General features: G+C 34.8%; 3 protein-coding genes across 3 annotated transcripts; 1 reads left to right on the top strand and 2 right to left on the bottom strand.

The window, feature by feature from the left end:
- Nucleotides 1-106: 106 nt before the first annotated feature.
- Nucleotides 107-2,433, top strand: LOC105342677 (ATP-dependent DNA helicase RecQ). The gene is made up of 3 exons (XM_011449688.4): nt 107-602; nt 890-1,049; nt 1,434-2,433. The coding sequence occupies exons 1-3, from the start codon at nt 299-301 to the stop codon at nt 2,365-2,367; spliced, it is 1,398 nt and encodes a 465-aa protein (XP_011447990.3). The 5' UTR covers nt 107-298; the 3' UTR covers nt 2,368-2,433.
- Nucleotides 2,434-3,658: 1,225 nt separating this feature from the next.
- On the bottom strand, nt 3,659-18,875 carry LOC105342678 (uncharacterized). The gene is made up of 7 exons (XM_066070854.1): nt 17,890-18,875; nt 16,955-16,991; nt 16,176-16,643; nt 5,989-6,462; nt 5,481-5,607; nt 5,192-5,322; nt 3,659-5,000 (listed from the first exon to the last, which is right to left on the bottom strand). Exons 2-7 carry the CDS (start codon nt 16,970-16,972, stop codon nt 3,816-3,818), a joined length of 2,403 nt encoding a protein of 800 aa, XP_065926926.1. The 5' UTR covers nt 16,973-16,991; nt 17,890-18,875; the 3' UTR covers nt 3,659-3,815.
- On the bottom strand, nt 11,695-15,988 carry LOC109618903 (uncharacterized). The gene is made up of 3 exons (XM_066070855.1): nt 15,561-15,988; nt 15,244-15,310; nt 11,695-14,887 (listed from the first exon to the last, which is right to left on the bottom strand). The coding sequence occupies exon 3, from the start codon at nt 13,696-13,698 to the stop codon at nt 12,535-12,537; it is 1,164 nt and encodes a 387-aa protein (XP_065926927.1). The 5' UTR covers nt 13,699-14,887; nt 15,244-15,310; nt 15,561-15,988; the 3' UTR covers nt 11,695-12,534.
- Nucleotides 18,876-20,157: the final 1,282 nt, after the last annotated feature.

Below are 20,157 nucleotides of genomic sequence, written 5' to 3'. Positions count from 1 at the left end.
TTGACCCATTCTTGAGATCCTCCAGTAGGTCATAGTTAATGTGCTCTTTACTTTCTCTAGTATAATCAAACACCACTATTTTCTGGTAGTCGTAGGCGAATGCAGTCTGATTAAAATCAAACCTTCCACTAGCTCCTTTATTTTGATGGTCGCGTGGAAGGTCTGAAGAAGCTGCATAAGGGTTCACATGCGAGTGACCTTTATCGATGAATATTTAATCGGATGCTAATTACAGGTTATGAACTTTTCTAACCAATCAAATTTTGTCTCTGAAATCCAACTTGGAAAGTATTAGAAAATGGCGGAGGTAAACATGGACGAAGTGATAAAGAACGTTTGTGTAAAATTTTCAGTGGAGAGTTTGAAAACTGAACAATACCACATGCTGCAATCTATGCTAGCGAAAAAGGACTGTATTGCCGTGTTGCCAACGGGATTCGGTAAATCTTTACCGTATCAAATTTACCTCCCAGTTGTTCGGGAACTAGGACGTCTAGGCCCACAGACTGAGCGTATAATCGTGTGTTGTCCTTTACTTGCCCTGATGAAAGACCAGGTCGAGCGACTTCACAGTATTTCAGAACTACGTGTTGCATACAAAGGTAATTTAAAGATTCAATTTCCTAACTTGTCATAAAACATTACACCATGCACCAGCATGCTCATCTATTTATTCCGAAATTTCTCTGACGTTCACAGTGGCGATTTATAGTGGTAATTGACGTCATTATTGAAGTCTAACCAAGTCTATATGCTATATATGTTTAGTCTAAAAATTTTATCATATTTTCTATCACTTTAAGAAAAAAAATACCAGCATCTCATTAACTGTTAAGACAAAAAATACGATCAGACCACACAAGATGATAAAACCGTTCTTTTACAAAAGGTAGCAGTCATGAGATGGATGAGTTGATAAACAGAGGAGAATTCGACATTTTATTTGCTTCGCCTGAATCTCTTGTTGGAGATTCAAAATTCCGACAGCTGTTACAAAATTTCAACGTGGGCATGATTGTGATAGATGAGTTTCACACAATTGCAACATGGTAAGATTTAATTATTTAACAGATACTGTAAAAAGGGTGATTTTAAATTCTTTGCATCCATTATTTGCCAACAATCTTATTATTGTAAAAGTTAAAATTGTGCAAAATTATGAAACAATACACAAATTACTAGGAAAGTCTACTTTCAGTGAATGAAACAGTTTTCAATTTATTAAAAATGTAAATAGATGAAAGAAGAGTGGAAAACCCTTCTTAAAAGTACATGTATTTAATATATTGTGAAAAACCTTATCCTTAAACCTTACCCCTCCTATATTAACAGTTTCTATTCATTATCAATAATAGAGGGAGACTTTGTCACACAGACAGGACTGGTAAGGATCATAGTTTCTTTAAGTAAGATTTGTTCTATTTTTTTTTTAGGGGAGGGAACGACGACTCCGATGAATATCTTGTTTTTAGGAAGTGGTTCCGCCATGTAGGAGAACTGAGATCCCTGTTTCCATCGGCACCAGTTCTGGCCCTCAGTGCTACATGCACCAACAAGATAAAAAAACGTGTCATGAAAGTCATGGGATTAAGAGAAAATGACACTACCCAGATCTCTATTTCCCCAAATAAGCCAAATATCAAATTGGTAGTGAAGAAAGTGAGTAGTGAAATTGAAACTGCAATTTACTGGCTAGTAGATGCACTTGGTTTACTTGGGGAATCATTTCCAAGAACTCTTGTTTACTGCAACTCCATATCAGACGTTTCTAAGTTATACAATCATGTTGTTAAAGAACTTGAGAACTGTACAAATCTAGTTGAAATGTTTCATTCAGAGACTCCTGAGGACAAAAAAGAGAAAATAGTGTCAGCATTACGAAATAAAGACAGTTGTGTACTAATAGTGATTGCTACTTTAGCTCTTGGAATGGGAGTAGATGTTCTGAATTGCAATTCAGTAGTTCTGTATGGACCTCCACGATCAGTTGTAGATCTCGTGCAAGCAGTTGGCAGAGTTGGAAGGGATGGTTTACCATCGGTTGCTTTAATTATTTACAATTCCCACCATTTGCGAAATGTAGACAAAGAAGTGAAAACTTTTATTTCTTGTCAGAATTGCCGCCGAAAAGAATTGTTGAAAAATTTCATATCCGACACTGACTTACTTAAATTTACTGACGAAACATGTCATACATGCTGTGATTTATGTGCTGAATTGTGCAAATGCAATCATTGTTCTGTGTTAGATATTGAAAAATTGTTTAATAATGAATGTTTGAATTGCTCAAGTGACAGTGATGATACTATTGATTATGATTGGAATGTTGATGAACTAGACATGGATTTTAGTTTGTCTGATAGTTAAAAATGTTTATAAGACAGCAGCTGTTTTTAAAATCTTATTTATTGATTAAAGAATTACAATTTTTAATGTTCATTTCTTTCTTACAACTCCAAATTAATTGAACATTGTTTACAGTGACAGTAAAAAATCAAAGTACGTAAGTACGGATGGGAGTTGATTTTATGGATTACTATTTGATTTAAAATCAATGATATGTAATTTCGAATGGCAAGTAGTTTCTTGGCACCATTAGAATTACGCACATATTTTTCTAATACCGGTATGAATTTCAGGGTTTTTCCAACAAAAATACCCCATTGGAATCATGTTGTGTGTGTTCATACGTGTAGATAAAATTAATTTTATCAAGCTATGTACTCATGTATCAGTAATTGAAATAATTCTTGATTATTTAAGGATCCTAGCAATAATAAACTCTTGTCTTGTTTAACCAGACGCTCGGCTGTCTCCATAAATATCCGACAAGCAGAGAGTCTCTCTGCTTGTCAGAGATTTACGGACAAATCTCCGACAAGCAGTGAGCCGAGCGTCTGGTTGAACGAGACTAAAATGAACTCTGGCGTAGGAATAATTCCTATGCCAGAGTTCAATATAGTCTTCTATTCTGAATCATACTGCTACAAAATTACCTGAATTGTTCGTACCTTTTAAAATCTGACTATTTTCAAGGTATTTAACTAATTTTATCAATTATTTTAAAGTACTAAGTCTTGCCAGCGGTTATGATTTGTGCTTAAGTGGAAACACTGTTTCACTTCCGGTTTGCCAGAGTAACTGCATAGGAGAGCTGATTAAAATCCACTCCCAAAAAAAGACTTTAAATGAAACTGATAATACAAGATACAGGAATCTATCAGGTTTTTTTTTATAATATGGACCTCTTTAAAATTCCTTTGAAAGAACAGTAACTTAAATAGTCTGATTGAAAAGTTTTTACTGTTAATGAATAAAGAACATATCTGTTTATTTTCTCATTAATTCAACATTATAAAAGGTTTGATTTTAATAGGACTGATAAGAACTGTTCCATTCACAAACACATTTACAATGAAGTGCCAAGGTTGGACAATTTTGCTTGTTTTCTTCTATATGTCAAGTTTGCAATATAGGAATGAAAATAGCTTTGTTTTGATTATGCTTTACTGTATACGTTTGAATGGTATTTAAACATTAAAATAAATATAAACAAATATCCGAGCATATAGAATGAAATATTATTGAATGCATTTCCATTCCTGTAATTAATATTTAAAGAATACCGTTATATATTCAAGTAAAGTTTGAGCCCATGTTTATGAAGAAGTTCAAAAATTTATTCCAACTTGAAATCTGGTCTCGAAATATAAATCAATTACTGTTTGCAAGTGCAGATGAAAGGACATTAAATCACAGATTAGAAAATTGATATATTATCAAGGAATGTTGCATTTGTCCTAAAAAGGAAGCAGTTAGTACTTTCTATTGCGCAAACGACTAAATGGAGTTGACGGTTTGTGTCTGTGAATCATGATTGGCAATCCTTTGATCGAATTAGAGTACGGGTCCTTGTCCACAGAAAGGTCTCGACAATGCAATTGTCTCTTTGGCTGATATTCTAAACAACTAATTTCCAAGAGTTCTTTTGCTATCTTTGAAACATCCACTTTATAATTTGGAAGTTTGTGGAACCCTTTTCGGCCTTTTATTTCAGAAATCACATCGAAGTTTTTAACGTAGTTGATTAAATGTGGAAATTGCTTGGAACGTTCAATAATGTTCTCTTTGGTTTGATGGCCTGAAACAATGTTCTTACTGTCACGATTGATCATTTCAATATATTCGTCCAAAGCGATATTGTTGTTTTTTCCTCCCTGCAGGTTAATTGTTCGGTTGGCAATAAAGCGCTCCCTCTGTTGACTGGTAAGAGTATGGGGATTTTCACTCATGTCGACCAATTGTACACATCCAATAACATATTTCAGTTTGTTTGTTTTATTAAATATCGGCATTTCATATTTAGCTGATCGCACAGATCTTGCTCCATCTCCCATGTCAATTGCTGTATCAAGATTCTTTAGTAAAGCTGTAAGTTTAAACACTAATACAATGTAGTTAAATAATTCATCTGTATCTTTACATGGTGCTGGTGAAGACTTTTTTTTTTTGGTGGGCACAACATGCTGGTGTTTGATAGTCTCATGCGCTTTCAAGCTTCCCACAGATGCATACGATTTGTCACAAAAGTGACATTTGAAATGACCATCTTCATCAGTATCTAACCAATAGTTCTCAGGGTGATTAGGGTCTTCCAAAATCGCTCTTAACTCTTCAAATATGTCATCTTTGTTGTCAAAAAACCATTTTTTCACTATCGTTTGGCACAAGTCGTTCATCCACGTTATTTTCTTGTCGTCACTTTCATCTTGAAACCCTTCTGGTAAATCAATTTGTGAATCAAATTCACTCTTGCCAAATTCTTTCAAAAACATGGTGCAGCATATGGCATCAAATACTGAATAGTAAAGCATTTTATATGCTCGGAATGAGTTTTTCACATCATGTTTCACGTTCCTAGCATTCAATAAATTCCGAAAATAATACAATGTTCCTCTGTCTGTTTGTGATGCTGTACTATAGGTTAGCTTTGCTATGGCCTGAAAAAAAATAAAAAAAAAATATATATATATATATATATATATATATATATATATATATATATATATATATATATATATATATATATATATATATATGTGTGTGTGTGTGTTAAATACACATTTCAAAGTAAAACATAGATGTAATTAACACCAAAAATTAGAATTGTAGTCCATGTATTATATGTTACCTCTAAAAAGTTCATCATTCTGTGCCAGTCTTCTATTTTGGAAATGAATCCTTTGAGACTTTCTTTTACAGACCCAGCATTTGACATGGCATTCTGTGCGCCTTGAATGCGCTCATCAGTTAATCTATCTCCTAAAAGAATGAGAATATGCATTAAAATAATCAATTACACAATTACATCTGTGGATTATTTATTGGGTATACATAGTGGCACATGTACATGAATCAGATATAAACTAATTGATGTTGTATATTATTATATATAAAAAAAAATTGCTAAAAAGTTGAACCTCCAAAAAACACTTCCTCTGCTATTTCTCCATCTTTCATGGGAACATATTTCTCGGTCAAGCCTTTCAATAACTGGATAACATCTTGAGTCTTATTCTCGTTGCAGTCGAACAATCCTATGGAGTACTGCAATATAAGAAACCTTATGATATATCTTCATAAAAATAAAATGAGAACTGGACAAGAGGGAAACTATAAGCTTTTCAAGATCTAAAAGTAAATAGTATGTAAATTTGTATGACCCCACCATATTTTCGCTAATTTGCAATCGCTACTTAAAATTCATGTTCATGTAATAGGGCATGGTGTCTGCAATAAACTTGAAACCCAAATCAAGAATATTTGTGCCAAAATAGAATTATTAAAGTTGACACAGTAGTTGTAGAAACAAATAAAAATCTGACAAGTTTGTAAACAGAATATTAGTGACAGTCACATGTGATTTAAATTTGATTAAGCTTTCTGTTCAAGTAAGCAAATAAAAATGGTAAAGATTTTAAGACACACCTGCTTTGTTTTAATGCCAGAAAAGTCACTGTATCTATGTTTCAAATGCTTTGGATAGATATGCTCAAAGATGTCATGCATTTGGTCCAAGTTTTGAATTACTGATGTGGCCATTAGGAATGTCAATTCTTGCAAGAGCAAAGCCTGATCATCTAAAGATGGAATAAAGTTGACTGCAGACATCTGGGCCACCTCATCTGCCTCCAATGAAGTGCTTGGAATCACCCTATCTACAACCGCTATCACATTGAAGAGATGTAATGAAATGGTTTTGCTTTGGGAGGTGCGGTATGTGGGGATAATATTCTTGTCCCAATTATCACCTATCAATTGGTATTTCAATTCTCCGCCTTCACTCCAATTCTTCTTGATATCAAGTATTTCTGAATCTAGAAACGCTTCCCATGATGAAAGTTTCTTAGAAATGGACTTTGAAGTCGTGCACAATCCAAGTTTAGCCAATCTGTCAATATCCTGTAAATATAAACAAAATGTTATTTAGGTTTAAATATTTCAAATAAGAAATGTTTTACAAACATGTTACATATACAGCATCTTTTTATTTCCAGAGTACCAGTAGTTGACCCTTGATTTTTTGTAATCTCTCAAAATCAATACATGTATTTATTAGGTCATCAACTGCTAAGTGAGTGCCAGTGTATCAGGTTTGATGTTTGTCAAGCAAAGGGCACTGGACAATAATTTGACCCTTCATATTGTGACCTCAAAATCAATAGAAGTCATTTACTTTCAATAGGATATCATAACATTATGATGTATTTCCATTCTTACATTAAAGATAATGATCAGACAGCATTTGGTCTACTAACTGAAGAACCCTGCTGAATCCACTGACAGAGGGACAGATAGGCCAAAAGAGAGCTCAATCTCCCTGGTTTGTGTCTAAGAAACGGACCCCCATTTCAAAAATAAACCAAATTGTCCCAATTTACTTATTAATAAATTCCAATTTTGTTACTGTGATAGTGGGTTGTCCCAAAGAAACAAACAAGTCCACTTTAAGGGTTCTTCATTTTATTCGGATACATGGATAGGATTAAAGGATTTAAACCCTGTAATATAATTCATAGATATCAGCATAAAAGGATCAATGTTTACATAAGTTTCAGCATAAAAATATACAATCATATTCAAATACATATTCGTGAAATACATTAATGCTCAGAGTTCACTAATCAAACTATTTGTAAAGAAGGATAACTCTGATTAAAATGCATCATAAATTCAGTGTCAAGAAGAGTTACTGCCCTTGAACACAATTTACAAAAATATAGAAATATGCTCTACATCTTTATCAATATCAATATTTAATTAAATAAAAACATATACTTTCAATGTAACTCCTTTGTAGATTACATTTTATCAAGATACATAAAATAAATATAAAAATATAACTTTGCAACGATCACCTGTTTATGGAACAAGGTTTCATGCACAATCCTGCAGATTACTCTGACAATGGTAGCTAGTCTCTAACTACAAGTATTAAATATCATAATGGTAACAATAACTAACCTTTCACATATATTAGAAATGCGATACTATAGCTTAGATATCAGAACTATGAATTACTGGAATAATTTATAAAATACATTCTTTCATAAATAAGGTATTATAACCTCAAACAAGTAGAATTAGCCAAATGTACCAATTAATAGAAAATATCATTATCATCTATTAAATTATATATTAAAGTTCAAGAATACCAAAAAATAAAAACACTTACTATAACTGACTGCTTCAAATGTGTTGATGAAATAAATAAATAAGGTAAATCGTCTCTTAAAGAAATCAGGTCTTACTCATAAGAATCCTAGCCTTGGTCTGTCACAAAGGCTACTCAGTTAAAGCGGGAAAAAATCATAAAAACATACTATTGGCTAAGTAAACCACCTGATCTTGTCCACATGTATGTAAGTGACCATACAGGTGAAATGACTTAGGGCTATAAAATATCAGAAGCCACTAGAATATGTAATTAAATAATGATTACTTGATAGATGCATAAAAGACAGGGAGTTATAGGGATAGTAGTCTGTTTCTAAATATGTACATGTAAAATATGGAATATAGGATGATGATGATGATGTTGAAGATGAAATATGAATAATATGCATGAATGTAATTATCATAAAATGCACCCTATTACACTCTCCCCCCTGCTTGAAAATGATGTCCCATCATTTTGCTGGTTTAAAAGAATATGAAAGTCTATTTCACAATAACTTTTAAAAGTCCATCCAATAGTTTATCACGATGGTCTTTCAAAGCTGGTTCTTTAGTTACTTTCAGAAGGAATTCAGCTTTGTCTCTCCAACTTGTTTCTGCTACGTGTTGATTTACCAGAAATTGTCCTGTCTTCATCCATGTTGGTTTTCTTCTAACTCTTGATGATCTACGGACTTGAGGTTCTGGTGAATCTTCAAGTTCCTGGGATTCTGCATCTTCCTCCTCATCATTAGTATCCAAATGCTGGATAGCGTTTCGATCAGCCGGCTGTTGTTCTTCATCTTCTTCAGCATCTGCATCTGCATCTGCATCATGTAAGAAGTCCTCTTCTGCGATATGTGGTTCATGGACAGGTTCCAAAATATCACCTGCATCCATGTCACCAACATCTTCTCCCAAGATCTTCTCAGCAGCAGTGTGAGGAACATGTATGACGTCATGTGGGAAGTCCATGTCTTCATCACTGTCTGTGTCTGATTTAACAGGCTCAGTTGGAGTTGGCTCTTCTGATTTGTTTTTCAATTTCCTCTTTCTTGGTACTGGCTTTGGTAATATGTTGATTCTTTCTGGTGGTATAAAATTCAAAGGAAGTAATAAATTCCTATGCAAAGTTCGTACTTTTCCTGATTTGTCTTCTCGCTGGACTCTATAAACAGGAATATCAGGATTTGGTTGTGAAAGTACTAGGTACGGTTCACTCTCCCATTTGTCGGCAATTTTGTGTTTTCCAGTGAAAGACACTATCTTGACGAGAATTCTATCTCCTGCTTTGAATGTTGCCCCTCTTACTTTTCTATCATAAAAATCTTTCTGTTTTTCCTGAGATTGTTTTACATTCTGTTGTGCCAAATTGTAGGATGTTTCAAGTCTTTCTTTAAGTTTCTCTATGTAATGAGTCATTGTCTGTTTATCTTCATATGGATTTGTTTTAAAAGCTAAGTCAATAGGTAGTCGGGGTTCTCTGCCGAACATAAGATAGAATGGGGTCTGTCCTGTTGAAGATTGTTTCATACAGTTATAACAGTGGACTATCGGACCAATATGTTTCTTCCAGTCTTTCTTCTGTTCTGGGTGTAGAGTTCCTAACATCTTGATTAAAGTACGATTGAATCTTTCACAGAGTCCATTTCCCATTGGGTGATAAGGTGTAGTTCTTGATTTCATCACACCAGTAATTTCACATAGTTCTTTGATAAGGTTACTTTCAAAATTTGCTCCTTGGTCGGTGTGGATTTTCTTTGGTATTCCATAATGGATGATAAAGTTATTAAATAAAACATCAGCTGTTGTTTTTGCGGTTTGATTTCTTGTTGGAATGGCTTGTGCATATCTGGTAAAATGGTCGGTGATGACAAGTACATTTTCGTAACCTCCTTTAGATGTTTCTAGGGTAAGAAAATCTAAGCACAAAAGTTCCAAAGGTTGACAAGTTTCGATGTTTACAAGAGGTGCTTTGTGATTTTCAGGTGATTTTCTCAATATACATCTTTGACATTTTTTAATGTATTCCTCTATGTCAACTGTCATTCTATGCCAGAAGAATCGGTCTTGTATCAATGATGTTGTTTTATCTCTCCCAGGGTGACCCATATCATCATGTAGTGATTTCAGAATTGTTGGTATGTACGATGATGGTAATAGTAGTTGATACTTCTTCTTTTTCTGGACAAGAGTTTCTCTGTATATGATTTCATTGATGATTTTCAGCTTCTCAAAATTTCTGTACATTGTCATATGTTCTGGAGATGTTGGCATCTCTTTTCTGAATGGTTTGACTTTGCTCCTAATGTATGGAAACCAAAATTTCAAAATTGGATCATTGTATTGGGCGGTAGTGATGTCTATTTCTTCATCAATTTCTGGCTGAATCAAATCTTCTTTTATGGATTCACAATCTATGGCAAGACATTCTGCGTAAGGCGACACATTAATGGCATTGCAAATGGATTGGATTGCTTCTCTTGAGATGTTGCAAGTTTTCTCATGGTTTTGGTTTATCAGTCCAGGTAAACGGCTTAAGCTATCTGCATCGTTGTTAGATTTTCCTGGTCGATAAATAATATCGAAGTTAAATGATGCTAAATTTGCTATCCATCGTTGACTTGTTGCATCAAGATGTGCTGTTGATAGAACATAAGTTAGAGGATTATTGTCTGTATAAACTTTAAAGGTTTGTCCGTAGAGATAGTCTTTGAATTTTTCACAAATGCTCCATTTTAAGGCTAGAAATTCCAGTTTATGTACAGGGTAGCGTTTTTCAGATTTGCTTAAACCTCGACTTGCATAAGCTATTACTCTCTTTGTGTTGTCTTGTAGCTGATAGAGAACTGCGCCAAGTCCTAACAAAGAGGCGTCTGTATGAAGTTCAAATGGTTCATTGTAATTTGGAAATCCTAATATTGGTGGTGATGATAAATGTCTTTTGAGTTGTTGAAATGATTTCTCTTGATCTCCTCCCCATTCCCAAGATGGCGGTGCTTTGGAATTCTTTCGGCGCTTCTGTGAAGTGGGTGGCATCAACTGATTTAATGGTTTCGCAATCTTTGTGAAGTCTTTGATGAAACGTCGATAATAACCAACGAATCCAACAAACTGTCTTACTTCATCTGGTTTGGTTGGTCTAGGCCAATTCACAACTTTTTCAATCTTGTCTGGATCTGGTTCGATTCCATTTTTAGAAACTACGTGACCTACGTATTTCACTTTATCCATGAAAAATTGACATTTTTTAGGTGAAAGTTTTAAATTGTTCTCTCTGATACATTGGAATATGCTTTGCAGTCTTTTAACGTGTTCTTCAAAAGTTTTTGAAAATACTATAAGATCATCAAGGTAGATGAAACAAATGTTCAGATTTAGATCTCCTAGACAGTTTTCCATGAGTCGTTGATACGTTGCGGGGGCGTTAGCTAAACCAAATGGCATGCGATTATACTCGAAAAATCCCAAAGGTCCTACTGTGAATGCTGTTCTCTGTTTATGATCTTCAAACAATTCAACTTGATGATATCCGCTCTTCATATCGAGGACAGAAAAGTATGAGTTTCCACCAAGAGAGTCTAATATTTCTTCTATTCTAGGAAGTGCATATGCATCTTTAATTGTTCTTGCGTTTAACTGTCTATAATCGACACACATGCGCAGATCACCGTTTTTCTTTCTACACAGTGCGACGTTACTAGTCCATGGTGATTCTGATCTTCTTATGATTCCTGCTGTTAATAATTGCTGTAGATGGTCTCGAACTTCTTGGAACATTGATGGCGGAATTCTCCTGTGTCTTTGCTTGAAAGGAACTTCATCATTCATGTTTATCTTGTGTTGTACTCTGTTACTGTGACCAATGTCTGTATCACTAGTCGAGAAAATGTCTTTGTTTTGTTCCAATATTCTGTATCCATATTGCTGTTGATTTTGTGTCAGATTGGTTGATGAAATTTTCACTAAATTCATCTTGATTTTCCGAATCTATTGAGGTAGTTTGTGGTTGAACATCTTCAATAAGTACAGGATGTAGCTCACACAACAACGCTTTAGGCGGTATCTTGACAGTTCTTGTAGTGATGTTACTGATGTTGACTTCTACTTCATAGTTGTCTTTGTATCTGTATGACACTAAGGATGGAGAAATGTCAAGGTCATCTGGTATAACAGATCCACTAGTTTTCTGAAGTACTGCACAAACAGGTTGGTATGGTATCTGTCTATCTATGAATCCAGATATTGTCACTTCCTTGTTTGGTGGTATGATTATACTACAAGTCTCTGCTGATTTAACAATGCCTAGAATGTTTCTATTGCGGTTAAGTTCTTTCTCTCGTAGAGCGACACATCTAAATGCTAAGTACCATGGTGTTTTCATTTGGGTATTTTGCAGAAATCTTTCGCCATTTTGTTGTTTCACACAGTTCATGATATTCTTAATAAAGTTTGTACCAATTAAAGCTGGAACTTTCTTACTGTAATCAGTTGTCGGTACAACTAACATAAGACAGTCATTCGTATTTGGTGAACTAATATCTTCAGTGCTGACAGTTACTTTGATATATCCTAAGTATGGCATGTTCTCTCCGTCTGCACATTTGATTTTAATAATATCGTCCAACGAATGAAGTGGAACATCTTGTAGATAAGAATTGTAAAAGTCAGTGTTGATGGTACACACTGTAGCTCCAGTGTCAAGTAAAGCTGCGGTATCTACACCATTGATGTTAACGTGTATAATATTCTGTTCTCCCATCAGTCCTGGTATTTGTTGTTGTAATTCAGTGAGGCTCTGTATTGGTTGACCATGGCCTAGCGTCTGCCTCTCGATGCTAGTCCTCTGTAGTTTAACGGTCTGCTGACATGGTCTGTTCTCACTCGACATCCATACTGAACGTGTCCTTCCTGTCCACATCTATAACATATAGGTAGTCCATTAGGTCCCATTGAACTTTGTCCAGGTCTTTGTTGTCTTGCTTGGAAGTAATTTACTTGTTGACCTCTGAATGAACTCTGTTGTTGTTGTCCAAACTGTTGTTGTTGTATGGGTACTTGTGGACGAGGTACAACTGGATGTTGAAAGCGTGCTCCATTGTTTCTAGGGAAGAAGTTTCTATGATATGGAGTCTGAGGTTGCTGTAGACGATCATCTTTCAGTTGTTGCACATCAGCTGTTAATTTGAGTAGCATCCCTTTGATGTCATCCATACCGGAAGCTTCATCTTCTTCGTGAGTAACACTCATAACGGTTGGTCCAGTTTTCTTTCCTTTGTTTACTTTTCTTCTCTCATGGTCCTGTTCAATTGCTCTTAGTTCTGATCTAAGTTCATCAAATGACAGAATTTTATCATGGATGTATCCAGATATATCCTTCAAGTCAGATCGAAGTCCATCCCAGAATGCATGACGTAACATATTGTCAACTTGAGAATGTCGAACTTCACCATGCATCACAGCTTTATTTATGATTTGTTCAAGTCTACATCCCCAGTCAGAAACACTTTCATTTCCCTCTTGTTGAGCACTATAGAATTGTCCAAGTATTCTTTGACAACTGTCAATAGTATCGTAGATGGAGTTCATTTTCTGAATGATGCTATCTATTGTTGCTCCTGGTCCGAGTCTCATGAGGATGTTGGCTGCTTCTCCTTTCACTGATCTCCGGATGGCTTGTAGAATCTGATCATGTCTGTATACTTTCTCGTTGAGTAAACATTGGATTTCGTAGCGCCATAGTTCGTAACTTGTTTCTCCTCTCGGCGATCCAGAAAATGTTGAAATCCTAGGAAAGTTCATATACTGTTTGGTTGTCTCATCTGTTTGTTCAGTTTTTATTTTCGCTGTTGCTCCAAGTTGCGACTTCTCCTCCAGCCATTTCTTGAGATCGTCTGGTGTATCGCATTTTGGTTTTAATTTCAAAGCTTCAAATGCTTCAATAATTTTCTTTCCTTCCTCCTCAGAAATTTTGTCTCCCATGCTGAATTTTCAGTTGGTACACAATTCACAATATTTAAATGCAAATCACAAATATCTGCTTTTTCACTAAATTTCACAGTTATATCTTTTGAATTTCAGCGTCTCCTTGAAAATCACTGCATAGTGTTCACAGTTCACTCAAATGAATGATTCAAGTAAATGTTAATAGTCATATAGTATTCATTTGAAGATTATCTGCCCTTGATGCATGTGCTTTACATGCATAACATGAGTGGATGAAAGGGAGAATGAATGGGTGAGTGTGTATATCAAAAAAGTGGACCTAATGATCAAAATGTTTGAAAAAATAATTTATCAGGTTTAAACCAAAGAAAAAAATTATGTAGGACTCAAATGCAAAATGGATATGCAATTCAAAATGCAATTGTCAAAAATGAATGCAGTCAGAGGCAGAAAAAAAATTTAAATGTCAAAAATAAATTGTCAATGGAAAAAAAAATGGAAAAATTTATCAAATTATTGAAAAATGTCTTACTTTTAGATTGCTACATTAAAGCTAATTCAAAAAATTAAATCACAAATTGATTTCAAAAAAATATTTCAAAAATGAATAATGAATTGCTCTGTATAAAGGGCAATAACTCTACATAACAAAATAAATTGCAAGTATTTATGGCAATGAAAAATGAATGATTTTAAAACTGATGATGATTGGCAGAATTTAAATATTGAAAATAAATACTATCTACATAGAAACATGAAATACCAAAAGTCTATATTTGATAATAATCAAATAGATCTAGAGATCAATCAATGCTCAATGCAATGTCAATAAAGTTACTACAGACACCCAGACAGACAGTTAAACAGTCATCAAAGAATGAATCACTTTCTTAATGTTCTAGTCACTCACATCATCAAGAGACTGCACTGTCTGTTGTCTGTTAACTCAAGGTGTTGAATGGCTCTGGAGTCTGAAATCTGGAACAGGTCAGGATTCAAGAGTCACAAAACATGAGTCCAGTGTTCAATCAGTATAGACCTCGGCTTTCCACCATAAGAATCTGTAGACATCAGTCAGCTTCATGTGTGGTCCCCATCTCCTTGGTATCCGAATGCAACGTGGGCGCCAAATGTGATAGTGGGTTGTCCCAAAGAAACAAACAAGTCCACTTTAAGGGTTCTTCATTTTATTCGGATACATGGATAGGATTAAAGGATTTAAACCCTGTAATATAATTCATAGATATCAGCATAAAAGGATCAATGTTTACATAAGTTTCAGCATAAAAATATACAATCATATTCAAATACATATTCGTGAAATACATTAATGCTCAGAGTTCACTAATCAAACTATTTGTAAAGAAGGATAACTCTGATTAAAATGCATCATAAATTCAGTGTCAAGAAGAGTTACTGCCCTTGAACACAATTTACAAAAATATAGAAATATGCTCTACATCTTTATCAATATCAATATTTAATTAAATAAAAACATATACTTTCAATGTAATCCTTTGTAGATTACATTTTATCAAGATACATAAAATAAATATAAAAATATAACTTTGCAACGATCACCTGTTTATGGAACAAGGTTTCATGCACAATCCTGCAGATTACTCTGACAATGGTAGCTAGTCTCTAACTACAAGTATTAAATATCATAATGGTAACAATAACTAACGTTTCACATATATTAGAAATGCGATACTATAGCTTAGATATCAGAACTATGAATTACTGGAATAATTTATAAAATACATTCTTTCATAAATAAGGTATTATAACCTCAAACAAGTAGAATTAGCCAAATGTACCAATTAATAGAAAATATCATTATCATCTATTAAATTATATATTAAAGTTCAAGAATACCAAAAAATAAAAACACTTACTATAACTGACTGCTTCAAATGTGTTGATGAAATAAATAAATAAGGTAAATCGTCTCTTAAAGAAATCAGGTCTTACTCATAAGAATCCTAGCCTTGGTCTGTCACAAAGGCTACTCAGTTAAAGCGGGAAAAAATCATAAAAACATACTATTGGCTAAGTAAACCACCTGATCTTGTCCACATGTATGTAAGTGACCATACAGGTGAAATGACTTAGGGCTATAAAATATCAGAAGCCACTAGAATATGTAATTAAATAATGATTACTTGATAGATGCATAAAAGACAGGGAGTTATAGGGATAGTAGTCTGTTTCTAAATATGTACATGTAAAATATGGAATATAGGATGATGATGATGATGTTGAAGATGAAATATGAATAATATGCATGAATGTAATTATCATAAAATGCACCCTATTACATTACAATAAATGAAGGAGATTCATTTAACTTGACATTTGTTTCTATAATTCAGTTTCATTTTCAGAAACAAAATGCACAATAACATCAAAGCACACAATCTAAGAACACCCTGTACCCCAAAATACAATGACAGCTCTGAAAGAAGCTGAAAATTACATGTAATTTGTAAAATATTTTAAATGAATCTTACTCTTTGTTTACAAGCTCCGTGAGTCAAGATGAATCCGACCTGATATTGTAAGCATGACATCTGGTCACTTCGGCCATGGAGAGCAGTTGCAACAGTATTCATTAAGTGCACATACTTCTTTTCTGTAGGAGGAATGACTGTATCGCTGATAATAGATGAAACTATCTGGAGCATGTTTGGAGCTCTAATTTGTATTTCTTTGTTAAGCTCATCCCACGTGAACCTGAATATGGAGTCATATGATTTTGTCTGTAAAATTGATCCCGATCCACGCTTACAAAGTCTTTGGCACTCTTTAGATACAATCTTTGAGGCTGCAGAGGAAACCAGCTCAGGAACAGAATTGCTTAAAATGTCTAGAATGCACTTGTCAACATTTTGTCCTCGACACAATACACGGCAAATTTTCTTGTGAGAATCATTTGAAATAAATACAGATCTTTCACCATGACTGTAGTACACGGATAGCTATTCAAAACAGAAAATATAACATTTATTTAACAAGATCAATATTACATATATATGTCACAGTGTTTTCAAATTGGTATAAAGCCCATGGAAATTTAACATATCAGTACATCTCATTGAAAGCTATTAGTACATTTCATTGTAAGCTTATAGTTTATATAAGCTGATAGTCATACATTTCTGATTAAAAATCTCTTTGTTGTACAAATCACAGAAAACGTTACATATGAAATTTCTTTTTCCAGATCATTTTATTTGTGTTAAATCAAAAGTTGGTAAAAAGTTAGTGTGAAAATACTTTAAACAATTACCTGCATCATTAAAGACATCAACTAAAAACTTTAAGTCCTGTAAGAAAAGAAACAAACGTGGAAATAAATAAAAATCAACTTTAAATGTAACAGAACAAAACATTGTTAATATATACCAACATTCTATATGCCTAATTTATCTGAACAAGATTGATTTATTAAGGAAATCATGTAGAATTTATTCTTCATTTTAATGAATTATTTAAAAAGTAATTATTATGAAGATTTTTGTTCTACATTAAAATTCACTGAGTGAGGTTTCAAAAATTGTTATTATAATTGTATATAATCTGCTCGGACTGCTCCACTACATCTAACTTTTCATTCACAGAATTAGATTAAATCCCATACAATCCTGTTATACTTATTTTGTTAGTATGAACAGAAAAATATTAACTCAATTTCATGAGAATGTTTGAACAAGGTAGTATATTTTGCATAAAAAACAGAAACCAGTTTTCCTCAATCATTCATTTACAACAATTATACTTTTGTTCATAACATTTTTTAAAATACTTAAAAAAAGCTATATTCGGTATATGCTCCAATATAGCCTTGTGGATTTTATCCGACGTTCAAATTCAATGTGACATCATCTTTTTTGCTTTAATTATGCCATAGCCTTTTGGTTTCAACTGCAGCTAATGCCAGATATGTACCAAAATTTATCAGAAATAACTTGCTTGAGTCGTAAATTGGGACATTATATTGCAGGATAAACAAAATACATGTTTACTATCTTGAAATATAAATGATATTTGTACTTGGGTCGAAAGTGTGAATATTTTTTTAGGCAAGCTTGGAGGGATAACAGCAATCTATGGTCTGGACTTCTGCTATTTTACAACTAAAAAACACTCCTTGTTTAACATTCTCAAAATTTCATAACATCATAACAATTAAACATAATGACAATGAATTTATCATAAGCATACCTTCACTTCACCTACAAGATCAGAACCTTGTGTTCGAGGTGTTTCTTTGCCAAGTTTGGCTGTACTGGTCTCAGAAAAACCCAGGGATCTTCTAGCAGTTTTTTCCAATGGCATATTTGGTGGTGCTGGAGAAGAACTCTGGGCTATTATGTCATTGAAAGTTGGAAGATTAACTAAATGCACAACAGAGACTTCTGATGAAAATAGTTTCTGATGTTTCATAGGCTTCGTCAATGATGGAGAATAAAGAAGTCTCTTCTCTGTTTTTCTTTTTTCTGCCGATACACTGCATGTCAATTTATAATTTTCACAAACAGCATTTCTGGCTGAATTTATATCGGACTTGATTTTTACCATGTCACTTTGCATTTGAATAACCTTTTCTATAGTTCTGTAGCATTTAATGCACACACCATTATTGCTAGAAGTTACTTCAGTTTCAAAGCAATACACAACTTGTCTTATATTTTCTATGCGATCTTTGTTAAGTTTTAATTTCTTATTTAGATACTTTTTCACTTCCATTTTCCCAGTGGCGCTTATTTCTGTCTGTATAAATGAAAATCCACATAATGTGCATATATTCGAATTATAGTACACCCGTCTTGGTGTCATAGGGTTGGGGATATCGGTGGACGCCATTCTCGCTTCAAATGCACTTGCTAATAACAGATCTCAGTGAAATCGGTTGAAAACATTTTCGCTACCCACCATAATCATTGACAGTGAACCAGTCTAACCAGTTTACGCTCGCTTTATAGAAGAACCCCGACAAAACCGATAACTTCCGACAAGCGCAGATAACCCATGATGTTCAAGCATCGTGAATATATTTAGAGGTCGCTTCATTTTCAGGATCTTGAAAACGCATACCTGATTGGTTTAAAAAATTGACAGCCTAAGGTCACTCGCATGTGAACCCTTATGCAGCTTCTTCAGACCTTCCACGCGACCATCAAAATAAAGGAGCTAGTGGAAGGTTTGATTTTAATCAGACTGAGGCGAATGCGAAGTCATTCGAGTTGGCATTTGGCACCCTCATGGCTTCCATCATGTCACGCAGGTAGTAGGAGAGAAACGTTTTCCCGTTGTTCCCCACGGGGTCTATTAGCCAAATGATCTGTCTTGGGGAGTCACAGAACTCGATCACATTCAGCATCTTCTGCTGCCAGGGTCTGAGGGTTACATTTTGATAGAAACGCTGTCTTTCGGTATGGTGTCTGTACCCCAGGAACTCTTCATAAAGCCCCTTGAACGAAGACCTCTGAAATGGCGCCAGGTTGACGTAGGGGTAGGTGGACTGGATGAGGCGTTCGTATTTCTCTGCTGTGACGTACGCTCTGCAGAGGACGGAGGTCAGGTCCCAATCTATGTTAAATACTATTGGCCGGTAATCCTCTTTCGTGACGTACTTCACGTCGGTGGAGAAGTGTTTAGATCTTTGGATATCGGCTATTTTAATTTTCGTTTCTTTTCTCCACTGCTTCTTAAACTGTTCAAAGTTCAATTTGTCGTTTGTTACTATTACGGCATGTGTGTGGGGGTGGGGTCGTGGCGCCGATCCAAACTCATTTCCCAGAACGATCTGCCTGATCCAGTCTTTAATTATGTACCCCTTGTCTTCGTCGTATTTCAATAGCCTCTTCAGGATTTTATATTTAATTGCCCCGTGGAAATTAAGCATGAAAAAGTTCCCCTTGCGGAGTCTCGCCGCTTTCTCAACCTCGACCTCTGGATCTGGATCACTGCCGCCGTCTTGGGGGGTGGGGGTTTCCTCCGGGGGAGGGGGGTTGTCCTTCTTTTTCTTTGTTTTCTTTGTTTTTGGTTTTGTTGACTTGGCTTTGCATTCTGCTGCGTGTTTTTTTATGTTTGTTATTGAAATATCCTGGTTGCATTTATAACAATTGACCGTTATGGAGGACTCGACGACAGGTTTTTTGTTCTTGTTTACTTTTTTACAATATTTATGGTGTGCTTTTATCACGAGGGGGGTGAACAACACCCCACAACGGAAGCAGGGAAACTTTTTGTGCTGGCATTTTTGCTCGTGCTCAGTGATGTTGTACACGTCTTCCTCACACCATCGACACTTCTTCGGGGTCTCCGTCTCTATGTTCATCCCCAGGTCCCTCAACCTCTCCCTGACCTCGTCGTTGTGCACATCGTTACGTTCTTCGTTGTCCACGCGTCGATGTTCGGTGGCGGACTCGATGATCTCCGTGTCATCGTCAAGAAACTCTCTGTCGCTTTCCCTCACCTCGTCCTCCT

The sequence above is a fragment of the Magallana gigas genome, chromosome 9, assembly GCF_963853765.1.
Source record: "Magallana gigas chromosome 9, xbMagGiga1.1, whole genome shotgun sequence".
In the NCBI taxonomy this organism is placed as follows: Eukaryota; Metazoa; Mollusca; class Bivalvia; order Ostreida; family Ostreidae; genus Magallana; species Magallana gigas.
The sequence above is the reverse complement of the archived record's forward strand: the minus strand, read 5'-3'. Positions and strand labels throughout refer to the sequence as shown.